The sequence below is a fragment of the Malurus melanocephalus genome, unplaced genomic scaffold (assembly GCF_030028575.1).
Source record: "Malurus melanocephalus ecotype Western Australia unplaced genomic scaffold, MMel_1.1 scaffold_273, whole genome shotgun sequence".
NCBI classification, from domain to species: domain Eukaryota; kingdom Metazoa; phylum Chordata; class Aves; order Passeriformes; family Maluridae; genus Malurus; species Malurus melanocephalus.
The window spans coordinates 1,000,994-1,014,618 of record NW_026623505.1 but is presented as its reverse complement, the minus strand read 5'-3'; the positions used below and the strand labels follow the sequence as shown (position 1 = coordinate 1,014,618).

Genomic DNA, 13,625 nt, shown 5'->3' with positions numbered 1-13,625 from the left:
CTCAAGGCCCATGGTGGGTATGGGAGGGACAAGCTTCTGGTCCAGCTGCCTCCTAAAGCTGTAAATTGGACCCATCAGTGTATTACCTTTGAGTGGACTCCCRGGGATGTGGAGATCAGAATGTCCTCTCTTTTTGATCAAGGATGCAGCATTTGGTGCACTTTGCTTCTGCCTCCCTTCAGCTGYAGTAATTTAGTGTGCAACTGACAGGTGCATTGATCACTTCCAGACAGCAGGTGGAAAAAATGCCAAAATGCCATTTGGTGAGTTAGAATTCTCTTTGTGTGATGAGAAATGTCACCAACTTCTGTCAACCTGCTTTTATTTGAAATCTACTGTATAACATAGAGTAGAAAGGGAGAGACAGTAAAAGATGGGTTTGAAGTGAAATTAAGTTTTCCCAGAGAATTTAGTGTAAATCCTCAAAAATGTGGCTCTTAATAACCAAAAGGATTTTGAGTATCATGTGAACTTCCTTGTTTCACTTCCACCCCAAAAAACATGAATCCCAGAGTACTAAAGCAAAGTGGACATGTGGAGCTATTTTGCCTCAGTTTTTACAGAGCAAATATTGAATTTTGGAATTCAAGAGAATCTAGAACTCCAGAAACCAGATATGCAGTTAACACATTTACTTTTTTTCTTCTTGAATTTAACTGAAAAATCCTTAGCAAACTGGGATTTTGCCTACTAGCAAATTAGATATTTAGAATGCAAGAAAGCAGTGAAAACTTAAAAGCAAAAAAAAACCAAAACAACCAAAAAAGGCAACAATTTGTTTTGTGAATCTCATGGGCTGGGTACACAAGCCTGGGCTTGGTGCGGGCACCTTTCTCTAGGTAAGTTCTCCCTGTCCTGGAGATGAGTTTATGATTTTCTATGCAAATTGGTTATCATGCAGTCCTTTCCTCTAGACCTTTCTGGAAATGAGTCAGAGAGCTTTGGGGGTCTTTTAAAAACATGTATGCTCACTTCTGGACCACATTCCTGTGCTTGTTCTGCACTGTGTTGTGCTTATGTCCAGCAGCCAGAACATGGACGTTTGTCCCAGAAAAGCACTCCCAACCCCTGTAGGGCCCCATYTCCAGACACCAAGAGTCCTTGGCTGGCTCTCAACTATATTTGAGACATACACCAGCCCCTTCTCTTATGGCCTTCTACAGCATTGCTGCAGTCTGAACAGAAAATGAGGCTTTGAAACCRGTGACTTTTCTTCTTTTATGCCCTYRGCTGACAGCAGTGACTAAATGGATATAAACCTGCAATAACCCTTGAATGAAGACTCAAGACAAGTACGACTGTGTAYTGCCATACTTCCACATCATTAACCTGGCAGAAATTGGCACTGCTTCTGTAAAAAGAGGCCACTCTTTCCTCCCAGCACCAAGATTGTGTCTGATGCAATCACAATGGTTTTGATCCTAAAAGGTTTCTGGTCCCTTGTTGATGAACACAAACACCTCCAGTGTCACAGASCCAGACAAAGCGGGAAGAGTGTGACAAGTTCTTTCAACAGCAATATATCTTCAAAGTGATTGAAAACCCACAGCGTTAGTTCCATTGCCTCTTGCAGTATTTATGGTGCTGTCTCAGAGTTCTACAACCAAAGGAGGGAAATGTCATCCAAAGTCTGTCCAGTAGCAAAGTGCCCTGAGACTGCAGTCTCCAAGGGGGATGCTGGGGACATGGATCCCCTCTGACAGGCTATAACTGGACAGTGRGACCTACCTGCTCAGTGTGGAAAAAAAAAGTGTAAATATTTCAATATCATCCTCCCAGTAAAATGCCCAACTCATYTCACTTAGGTCCTTTACCTTTGGGAGAGTAGTCATCCTTTTTCCTTCCTGCTCAAACTGCTCCCTGCAAGGTGAAGTGACATGAAATCTTCCTGATCCAACCCTGAGGCTCAGGATGTTTCAGGCTCATATCTTCAACACCTTCTGTATCTTTTGTGTGTACATTCATCACATCTCCAAGGCAGTGACACTGACAGAGAAGCTGGTCTAACCTAACCTAACTCTGGAAATAATTACTGAATTAAAGATGGGGAAAAAAACTCAGCACTGAAAGGACACACAAAAGAATTGCAAAYATTTTTGATTCAGATAAACAAATCCTGATGGGAAAGAAAGAATCAACGACTGTTTCTCATGCTGGCAATATATATTTATTGTCATTCTGGAGACAGGTTACCATGTGTGTATCAGGACTTCAGACTAATAACAAAATGAGATTATGAATACTTAGCATATGCCAGTTGAAAAGAAATGACTGAATGTAAAGCTGACACTTAGAAGACCTTCAACTGGTCTGTTTTTGTGTGTGTCTCCCCCCACACTTAAAAAAAAATTAAATCCAAACATCTTTCCCTTCCCCTTCATTTCAACCTCAGAAAAATAAATGAYCATCCAAYTGCACCTTTTACTAGCTTTACTAAYAATCTGCTATCAATATCAGAAGATTTATATTATTGTTGATTCTACAACTTCAAAAGGAAKCAAAACTTTACAAACAATGTTCTTCCTCCATGTTATCTGGCTATTGAGTCCACCTCTAAAGATGAGACTTAAGCAGACTATAAACTCTTAWATTGGACTATCATGACTACATTATTATGCTGCAAACCTTCAGCACACACACTCTGCTGTTCCAGAACAAGCTGCAGCAGTGCCAGGTCTGACAGTCTGTGCAAAAGCCGCCGCAGTGCTACAAATCCTTAAACACCTTTCCTCTCCACCTCCCAGTTTGTTAGTACTAACAAAACATCTTCCATTAATTTAACCAGTCCCAAATGCTGTCCCCAAAAAGGGAAAGATGAAGATATTTTGTGCTTTCATACAAAAAAAAAAACAACCACCCAGTCAAAAAAAAAAATCCTCCAATCCCTTACCCAAAAAACCCCAAGTCAAAACTACTGGTTCCCCACCCTCCCCACCCTYCCCTAGCTTTTATAAGTCACCATGAAAACAAATGCATACAACTTACTGTACAAATACAAAGCTGCAGGCATTCAAGTTACAGAACATTCTGAAAATATTTCAGGCATAAAAAGTACACTTGATAATTGCAAAAATAAAGTTTCACTTTTTTAAAAAACATTTTGATCAGAGCTCAAGCAAAACAAACATTTAAGGATTCCTACTTCAKCTTAACTCTCTAAGAACATCACCTTCAGAAGTTAAAAACAAAAAAATCAGATTTTTGGTGATAAAGTAACTGACCATGTCTTTTAATGAAGAGAAATGGCATATACAACAATGGCACAGACCTTAAGCATCAACACAATATTTCAGCCAAAACGAAGTCAGCAGGTGATCTGAGTCATTCTTAGCATCACACAGTACTGATTGCTAAGAACCTCAATCTACCAAGAACAGATACTAAGTTAGACTGGAACAAATGGAAGGAAAAATCCATGACATCAAATAGGCTCAGCTTTTGTCACTGAACTTTTTTAGGCTAAGGTTCACTAGTGCAAGACCACTTGTTTACCCAATTAAATGAAAGCTCATAAATGTCACAATTTAAGAACACTCATACAAAACTATTTTTTCTTTTAAAAAAGTGCCACATACCATACTTTTACTAAAAAAGTTACAAACTAATGGAAGACTGTCTGTCTCCATCTCTTGTCAACAAGGAAAGGCCAAAGTGATTCTCTGATCCCAGCTCGAAATGGTGTTCTCTGACCTATCCCCAGCATCTCCAACTTGGAGCAATCCAGCTGAGCATTCTTTGGACGAAGAGCACCCACAACTGGACTATCAGTAATCTAAAAAGAGAAGCAGAGATAAAAAAATGCACATCAGTAAGCAATCAGAAGTGACAGAAAAATACTTTTATATGTACAATAGAACTTTTTCAACATGGCTTTCTGTATAGGCATGTTCCCCTCCTCCCAACTATTCTTGGGTTTTTTTTTTTGGTTGGAAATTTTTATTTGCTTGTTCCACAGTTAACTTTATTTCAACATGTCAGGCCATGTGAAGTATCTTAACGTTAATTTTTCTCACCTGATTACTGCTACTATTTGTGCTTTTCTACATTTTATTCATATTTTACTCTATGATTATCATCACAAGGTAAGGAATGCTCCAGAATGTTAATGGAACCATATCTTGTTCAATATACTTGAAGACAAATACAGTTGGGAAGAAAAAAATCAGACTAAGTGACCTCCATCATATTTCTTGCCCTCTTCCAAGTCACATTTCAGTTCCAGGGTTTATCAATTCCACGTCCTTGGATTTTATTTTGTATTTGGATAAACTCATTGATTTGTTATACTCTCACAATATGTATGTCCTACCAGTATGTCTTAAAGAGTAGTCTCAAGTGTCAATGAAACTGCAGGACAGGTGTTTTAACCAAAGCAAAAATACTTTGTAGTTCTTAAGTGCATGTATTCAGAAACACTCTGGACATTGCATGGCTTTTACAGATCCCAACCTTCAAGTTCATGCTCTATCAATCTGTAACAAAAATATGGATTTAGCCATGACTAAGGGGAGCTGTTCTACAGAAATACTGCAGACTGAATCTGGTGACTGGGTAATTTTCCTAATTCAGCAGGTCAAAGGAGCTGTTGTGTTCCTGAGCTTGATAGCAGCCAGCCCCCTCAGCAACAGAGCTGCTGTGCTGGACRTGCACAGCCTGTCCTGAAGAGGAAGCTCACTTCTACAGCCTGAACAGTGTGAGAGCTGCTACTTGCAATGGTCAGGCACATCTGTCTGCCTACAGATCCAACAACACAGCACTTACCGGTCTCAAGTGGCTGCTGGGAAGGTTGAAAGCATCTGCAATTGCACACGCCATCTCGTACTTAGTCATCTGTTCATTGCCAGACCARTGAAATGTTCCTTTTATTGATGGGTCCTAGGGAAGAAAGAGAACACAGATGAAAGGAAGCAGCCAGATGGCCCTCAGACTTACTCCTGTGCAAGAACTGTGCAGAATCATTATCCAGCAAGACCCTATCCCAAAAAGGACCTTACAGCATCTCAGTGGTGTTCTAGAAACATCTGTACCTTTTCAGAGAACACCCAACTAGGAACTGAGACTGGAAACTGGTGTTATTTCTATCTGACCCAGCTTTTCACAAACAGCTTGTGTTCTGTAGAGTGAACARGAGGGAAAGGAGCTCCCCACCAACCAAGCAAGGTCAAAGAGCTGSCTGTTCTGTGGTATTCAGGTACTCAAAAACAGAGGCAAAAGGCACCACACACACTCTGAATGTTAAACTGCAAATCCTGTACAAGTCCAGTCAAACTGACTGCACCATGTCCACCACATGTGCATGGCCCACGTTTTCAAAGTAACTCTGTGAAAAAACAAAAGCGGATGTTTGCTGTTTGGGTAACAGAACCCAAAGATGGTAATCTGAAGGTGCTGTGGTGAACAAACACAACAAAGTAATTCAGTAGAGTGGCTTTGTTTTACCACTTCAGTGTTCTTAATACAATAAACAAAGGCATCTTTGAGAACTACATGCAACCACCAGGCATTTTTTTAGTTCAAGTTAGCATTTTCTAAAAAGCATATCAGAATAAGTTAGGCATTTCTGATTCTCTCCTCTGTACTACAAGAGACAAGATAATTTTCAGAAGGTTCTGTCCAATTCTTTCAATCACTTTTGTTTCAAAGACCACAATATCACCATAATCATAAAAGATTCTATAGTATTACAATTCTGTCCTCCCTCCCAGAATTCCAGAAATGCAARGAACAATCCAGGTGATGTGCAATTCTCAGCTGTTCAGAAGCAAAGCTGAGAACTCCAACTGTTTTCACCTTGCAGAGGCTCACTYCTTGCCATTCTTACCAGCATTCTCTTCTCTGCTAGTTGTCTGCAAACAGCTGCTACATCCTTGACATTGGTAGGAAATCTCTGTTGCCAGTGGTCCATGTTGGCAGATTTATTACTGAACTGCACTTTATCAAACATAACYGTCACAGCACTTTCCTCCAGTCTTTCCACCTCTCCATATAAGACAGGAATCCTAAGTACTGCAGTTTCTAAAAGAAGGAATATATTAGATCATGGATGGGTACAAATGCCACAGGGTAATCTGAAAAATGGTTTGGAAGTGTTAAGAAATATGTTGATCATATTAAGGATCTACAAATCACAAAAATTTGCAAGTGGTATTTTGGCTCTCAGAATATAGTTTAAATTTTATATCAAAACCAGTTTCTAAACACTAATATCATACAATTTTATTTTTATTCATGCCATTGATTTACAGAAAGTTACCAAGCTTTCATTAAGAGCATTAAAATGCCTGTTTGGGTTAGAACAAAAATTAAAAAATTTAAAAGCCCGACTGCTGTGTGCAGTTACTGCAGCACTCCCCATCCTCACTGGGTAAGAGCAAAGAGAAAAACTCCCACCAGTCTTCATCTTCAGGCATCAATTACAAAGATTTTTCACCCATCATGCAGAAGTCTCCTTTAGAAAGGAGGGTATTATTTACCAGAAAAAAAGACATGAACCTTGAAATTAATAAAAAGCTTGACACGAAAGGAACAGGTTCACAGAATACAGCAGTAAACAACGACAGATTCCAGGACAGTGATTTGAGAAATTAAATTAACAAAGAGCAAAGAKAAGAATATTTCAGATGGAATACATCATACTAGTCTCTGTCATGAAGAGTCAAAAAGCCTCTGAGGAGAAATCCAAGAAGGCTATGACAAATTCATTAAAAGTAATAGATAGTTTTGCTGAAAGAGAAAACAAAAAAAATCACACCTGAAATTAGAAGCTGAAGTCATCAAAACATTGCAATTCTTAAGAGATGTRGAGAAAAATGCTACAGCTATTGGAGAGACAAACAGAAAAAGCTAACACAGAAATTATTCTCACAGAATAAGTACTTAGACAAGAAAAACAAGTAAAAAACTCAACACATCACTGATTTCCTGCTATTCTAGAAACAGTTGTTTGGTCACTCAGCAGGTATATTATTCCTCTCTTCAAATATTGGTTGAAACYTCTCTTTTTTAATTGCTTTAGAAGTATTCATTCTTTGAGAAGACAACCACCTTCCTTTTCTTCTCAGGTCTGGGATGTGGAGAGGATCAGCCTCATAACCAAAGGCTCTGAGAATCTCCTGACATTTTGTAGTTTCATAAGCATGACTGTATGCATGTATATATAGGAGGGGATACATACCCACCAAATTTTTACTGAAGGTTTTTGCATTGTACAGCAGAAATGTACAGGGCAGTTCTTCACACAACTACAGCTCTGACCAACTGAATTCTACATACACTGTATCAGCAAATTAGTGGTTAGAACATCAATAGATGGAAAATACTCCTATTTGTATGAATCAAGAGAACTCATATTTTCAAGCACTTTACTCAGCACCTCAAAACTCTTCCTGCTAATAATACCACTGCTGCAAGCCACTGCTGCCTGACAGATTCTGCTCCAAAAGGTTATGAAAMCAAACTGCAATCTTGAGTGGGGGGAAGGGTCTCACAGGATACCCACAAGTACTTGGATTTGGCAAAGCCTTATCTTCGTTACCAATGGAGAAGAGGGAGTGAACAGCATCACAGTCAAATTCAGAGATGGTATTTAAACTAGAGGTGGAGTGAATAACTTGTAATTGAAATTTATTTTTACTTAAGTAAGACTTTTCCTGTCAAAGTATTTTTTACAAAGCTTCTTTCTTATTAGTAATGCCWAATCCATCATACATAGCATATATTTACTTATTGGAAGACCATCACACCTATTTAGCAAYAGCTCAGTTCTCTGGTTGGGCAGCACAGAACAGTGTGAATATCACACTGACATATCAGAAGCCTCTTCTGCCTTTATACTGAGATTATTTTCTTCAGATTTTTTAAATAAAACACAAGTGCTTCTTTCCTTGTTATCTGTGAGTGGAGACTGACAGCACAGTAACTACAAATAGCCAAATCTCTCTTTTATACAAGAAATAAATCTTACATGAAAGAAATTTTACATGCTCTTTTTCCTTAAGTAGAATTTTTAAAATTAGATTTGTATATGTTGAACGCCAAGTTTCCATTAAGAAAATAATTAAATAGCAAGTTTTAAAAATCCTGTTRTTTAAAACAAAAAATAAGTTATTAACCTTTTCGAAGTGTTACAAGCAAGAATCTGATGAGTGTAGGTGGGGAAAACCAAAATGGGTGGCCTGCTGGCCTGTAAGGAGTGTTAACAGCCAAGGACACGGCGTTTTATTCCCATGCGGGCTGTTAACACTCCCTACACTGGCCCATGCAATAGAGCAAAACCCAAAGAGTAACAAGACCCTGTCGATGATTTGATCTGCATTACTACTGAATGACAAGTCTGCTTTCCCTTTAAGTAAACATACATTGAGAATACTTGCAATGCAGGCCCCTAAATAACTGCAGTTGTTTACTAAATAAAGAAATTTATCTTTCCTTAGGAACAGCAGCTTTATAGTAGACAAAGATTTACAGATATCCACCAGGAGAGACAAATAACACCAATGAAGATTGGAACAGGTCAGAAATAAAAGCTTTATTTAAGTATAAGCAAGAAGAATTGCTTATGAGGAAGGAGAATGACTCCTAATCACATTCGCCTCTGAAACTCGTTTCCATGGTTTTGCAACTTCACCAGTGACTTGAGAGTCTATTAAGTTAATACATAACTGAGTAAAAATAGAAAGCCTGTATTAAAAAAGCTTGAGTGCCTTCTTACCTTCGTTGTTTTCCAGAACTGCCTTTTCACCCTCCAGTTTGGTTTTACCATATAAATTTAGGGGATTTGGTACATCAGTCTCTTTATATGGAGGGYTTGTTCCATCAAATACATAGTCTGTACTAATGTAGATCAGGAAYGCTCCAACTCCAGCTAGGAAGAAAAGGTTTATACATAATTTATATTAATTCATACCTTCTTTGAAATCCCAATGGACACTTAAACCAATCTCCCAGGGATCTGATCTTCTATCCACACCAATTCCCAGTGCTTTGTCTGTTCCCTGATCCTTCACAGAGCTGTGCATGCTACCCTTAAGGAAAACCAATTGAAAGCATACCGATGGCACAACTGGCACTCACACTTGTACTATATGTATTGATGTCCCTGTACAAATAAATGCAGGATTTTAACAAGACACCAAATCCATGAGATGGTTCTCCTTACCTGCCTCTTTTGCTAAGTTTGCTGAAGCAGCCACATTGAGCTGAGAAGCAGCATCTGGTTGACTTTCTACAACATCTGGCCTTCTCTCTGCTGCACAGTGCACTATAACATGAGGCTGGAAATTAAAGACTAATTTTAAACAACCAACATTTCAAAGATGGCAGTTGCATCCAAACTCTAGMGATGACACCCCTCAGGCAAAATGACGTAACAAAAATAGCAGTGTTATTTTTAGTTATGGAATTCTGAGGAACACCTTTTCCTTATTTTTTTTAGTATACAACCACACACTTTCAAGATATCAAAAACATTTTGCAATTGTGGTCTTCAGTAGCTTCAATTCTGCAGCAAGTTTGAAGTGGTGAGGATGTTTTTTCTTTTTACCTTTGTATAGTAAAATATATTAACATAAATATGTCTCTCACACACAAAAGGGTACAAAAAGTTTTTAGATAAGCTATTTAAATGTGGCTTTTTTGACATACTCAGATTATCAGGTGGATATTTAAGACTATTTTATAGAATGGCACCCTGTATATTGTATTACAGGTCTCATATACTCCTCTTGGCACTTRGACTGAAAAAAGACTGCACACTGAACTCTACACAGAGCTACTGCTGTTATATTCAAACATTCCTTCATTTCCCCAGAACTGTATATGGACACATTACAGTGTCAATATCTCACCTGCATATTTTCCTTTCCTTTCCTTTCCTTTCCAGTATGCTGACAGGTACAGCTGTACCTGCATCCTGCCCGTGGTGAGCACAGTGGAGGCCAGAGCTGTCTGTACCCACAGAGCAACACTGCTCTGGGTGGGCAGAACACACAGCCACCCACACCTTTGTCAGAGCTCTGCCAGAGCACCAGTGCACTCACACCCCGGRACTCTGCAGCACTACCAGCTGACTAACAGACATAAAGGACCCCTCCTATTCACTTCCTACTCCAGAAACTTACCTGAAAATCATGGATAATATCATGAACTGCAATAGAGTCCAGAAGATTAATCTGCTCAAATCTGGGCTGAGCTCTCCTGTATCCACAGCCAACTGCATTCCAATTATTTTCTTTGAATTCTTTAAACACAGCTCTGCCAAGAAGTCCYGTAGCACCAGTGATCAAAACTCGCCTACTGGGAATGTCAACATCTTCCTAGGGAAATGACAACAGGAAAAGTTTTGTTTCTACTGTAATGTTTTACTGAGTTTTCTTTAAAAGTTTGCAAAGCTACAGTCAGAGACTATTGTATTAAAAAGGTTTTCCTAAGTCTTTTGGAATGCCTCATTGAACACCAACATCTGGGAGCACCAATATTGCAGCCAGTTAACTATTTAAACATATATTCAAATATAATGAAAACAAAACTTGACTGAGAAACTMATTTACTTCTACAACAATCCAAACCACTGGTGAAGAAGTTTTAAGTTCATTCAAAAGCTGATAGCTTTGTGCAATCTGAAAGGATGGAAATAACTTACTTAGAAAACGGACCCAAAAGAAGTAACATTTAGGGTCCAAATCACACAACAAATAATTTTGGATAAACTGGGCCTGTTCCAAGTTGCAGCAATTTAACATAACTCACTGTAGTAAATAAAGCCTTGAATTTTATTACCAWATAGAAGAGTATTTCATTGTTATTCAATAYARYAGTCTASCAGTAAGTTAAACCAAGACACAGAYCYYTWGTCAGCTTTACAAAATGCATCTAGAAGTGATTTAACAATTTCAGTTCTCAATCTCTACAACAGMCTAAAGCTGCACTTCAGCTCCTGCACATTTTGGTACTTGGGACAGCTGTCAATATCAGGACACACAAACTTCATCCCAACTCTCCCCAGAAWATCAAGTTTTCAAGACAGAAAACACAAGATCCATGTTTATCTATGCAATCTTTATTTTCCATTAATGCTTCCCTTCTGTTTCTACCATGAACAGAACTAAAAACAGTCAGCTAAAAAAAAGTATGAAAGTATATCCTTACCATATCTGTGCAGAAAAAAAAACTCTGTGCAGAACCCACAAATCTTGGCTTTCCTGACCACTTTGYACACAAAGACAATTTGTGACAAATTACTATAATTCTGTACATCATAAAATGCTTTCTGCTATGCAATCTCAACAACGCAGTAATTTCTAACCATTTTACCAGACTGCTACTTTTTGGTTGCAGGACAGGAAGCCGCAGCAATCACTTCCAAATTACTGGCTTTCACTGTTGAAGTTACAAAGCTTTTGTTCCATAAGGGTATGTGCAGGGGGAAACAGCCTGTTCCAAAACAGTTGTTTTAAGTTCCCAGTACAGTGCAAGCATTTTTCTCAACAAAATCTCCAGATGAAAGCTGACTTATTCCCATTAGTACTGGATGAAAATTAATAATTTACTTCTAGACAGTTGCCTGAAAATGACAGACTGCAAAAGTGATGTTTCAAAAAGTTACTTTTATCTTTAAATTTTACCTCAGAACACAAACTGATTTACAATTTTTARGGTTACCCAGGCCTCTCTGAACAGCACAAGCAAGAACATGCAGCTACTMTTTTCTTCTGCACTTCTTATTAGCAAAGTCTGCACAGTGTCACTTGACAGATGATCAGGGCTTCCACAGCCAGATGGACCCACTAATAAATATCCAGCACTTGCTGCACAACAGGGCCAAAAGGTTCTCTAAAAATGTCACTGAATATCTTCAATAAATAGAAAGTGACCAACATAAAACCATGTGTCATTTGCAAAAATCTGTCATTTCTAAGCATCATTCATCTAAGTTTGTTTATTTATCATAAAGAGGATGTTACATCAGCAGCACAGCTTGAACTGGACACAAGCACAGCCTGAACTGGACACAAGCACAGCTTTCACCAAGCACAGCTTGAACTGGACACAAAACACAACCTGAACTGGACACAAGCACAGCTTGAACTGGACACAAGCACAGCTTTCACCAAGCACAGCTTGAACTGGACACAAAACACAACCTGAACTGGACACAAGCACAGCTTGAACTGGACACAAGCACAGCTTTCACCAAGCACAGCTTGAACTGGACACAAAACACAACCTGAACTGGACACAAACACAGCTTGAACTGGACACAAGCACMGCTTTCACCAAGCACAGCTTGAACTGGACACAAACACAGCTTTCACCAAGCACAGCTTCCATCCAATTGCTGTTGTCTACAAGACTAATTGATTCCTGTCATTTATTTCTGAAAGAGCAAGACAAATGATGGATGTTTCCCATAAATCCAACACCAACTAACTAGCAGTCTGAACTTTTTCTTGCCAGAAGTTTTAACTTTCTGGTGATTCAAAATGTGCATAGATGAACTCTTTCCAYGTATGCTGCCTTGTTCCTTCACAGGACATCATCCAGCTGTAGCAACATCTCTAAGATCTACTAATATTACTGAAACATGCAATTTTGAGCTTTATAATCCAATTTAATGTTATCTGGTGTCCATATTAATGAAGAACAACAAAAAGTATTGGGTTTACAAGTCTCATTCACATAAAAAGAAACAAGTCACAGCATTATCAGATTAAAAAAATAACATTTATGAGACACTAAATCACTCTGTAGACATGACTGAAATATAAAATATGAGTATAATTTATAAAAAGAGTAAAACATAATGCAGTTCAAGTTGAAAACCAGAAACAAGTACTTTCGAAGCTTTTAATAAAGTTTTTCAAGATTTCTATTTTTGTTTAGAAAATCAGAATAAACTCAAACCACCAATTTTAAGGAATGGCCACTAAGACGCGGAAGCTACTGGTGTAACGGATTTGCAACTTAGCACGGTGAGATACAAATCACTACAGGGAAAGAAAGGAAGGTGAGACTGAGCTCTCCGCTCTGATATCCCCTGCAGCCGCAGAGAGCAAAAGGCAAACCCTGGGGCTTTCCAAAGGCTCAGGATCACAAGTGAACCCACAATCGCGTTGACAGAAGTTCTGCCTCTCCCTACACGCCCAACCCTAATTGCTGCGGCACCTCACGTACACCTGTGYGGCACGGCCGACACCGCCCGGGACAGCAGGCAGGGGCAAGTTCCGAGAGGAGGAATCCTCCATGGAATCACTGCACGGGCTCCCTACCGCAGAGCCCTTCCCGGTACCACSGACCCGCCCAGACCGGCGCCGCGACCCCCGAGCGCCGCGGAGCAAAACATCCCCGCGCCCATTCCAGCGCGGCTGTGCGGATACAAAATAACCCAACTCCCGCTCCCAGCTGCGGCTCGCAGGTACCCGCGTCCCTCTGAGCGCTGCCCCAGCGGCCGCGGCCCTCCGGGCCCGGCCCCGCCGCGAACGCGTCAGCGCTCCGGGCCTGCCCGCCCGGCCCCGCAGCGAGTTACCGGCCCCGCCGCCCTTACCTCCACGAGCTCGCAGCGTCCCGGCACGAAGCGGATCCTGAGCTCCTTCTCCCGGCCGACCATGGCGGGGCCGGGCCCGGCCTGG

At 39.9% G+C, this 13,625-nt stretch overlaps 1 protein-coding gene across 1 annotated transcript; it reads right to left on the bottom strand.

The window, feature by feature from the left end:
* Nucleotides 1-2,150: 2,150 nt before the first annotated feature.
* On the bottom strand, nt 2,151-13,619 carry MAT2B (methionine adenosyltransferase 2 non-catalytic beta subunit). The gene is made up of 7 exons (XM_057376197.1): nt 13,541-13,619; nt 10,119-10,313; nt 9,158-9,272; nt 8,711-8,863; nt 5,822-6,015; nt 4,762-4,875; nt 2,151-3,772 (listed from the first exon to the last, which is right to left on the bottom strand). The coding sequence occupies exons 1-7, from the start codon at nt 13,601-13,603 to the stop codon at nt 3,602-3,604; spliced, it is 1,005 nt and encodes a 334-aa protein (XP_057232180.1). The 5' UTR covers nt 13,604-13,619; the 3' UTR covers nt 2,151-3,601.
* Between the last annotated feature and the right edge of the window lie 6 nt (nt 13,620-13,625).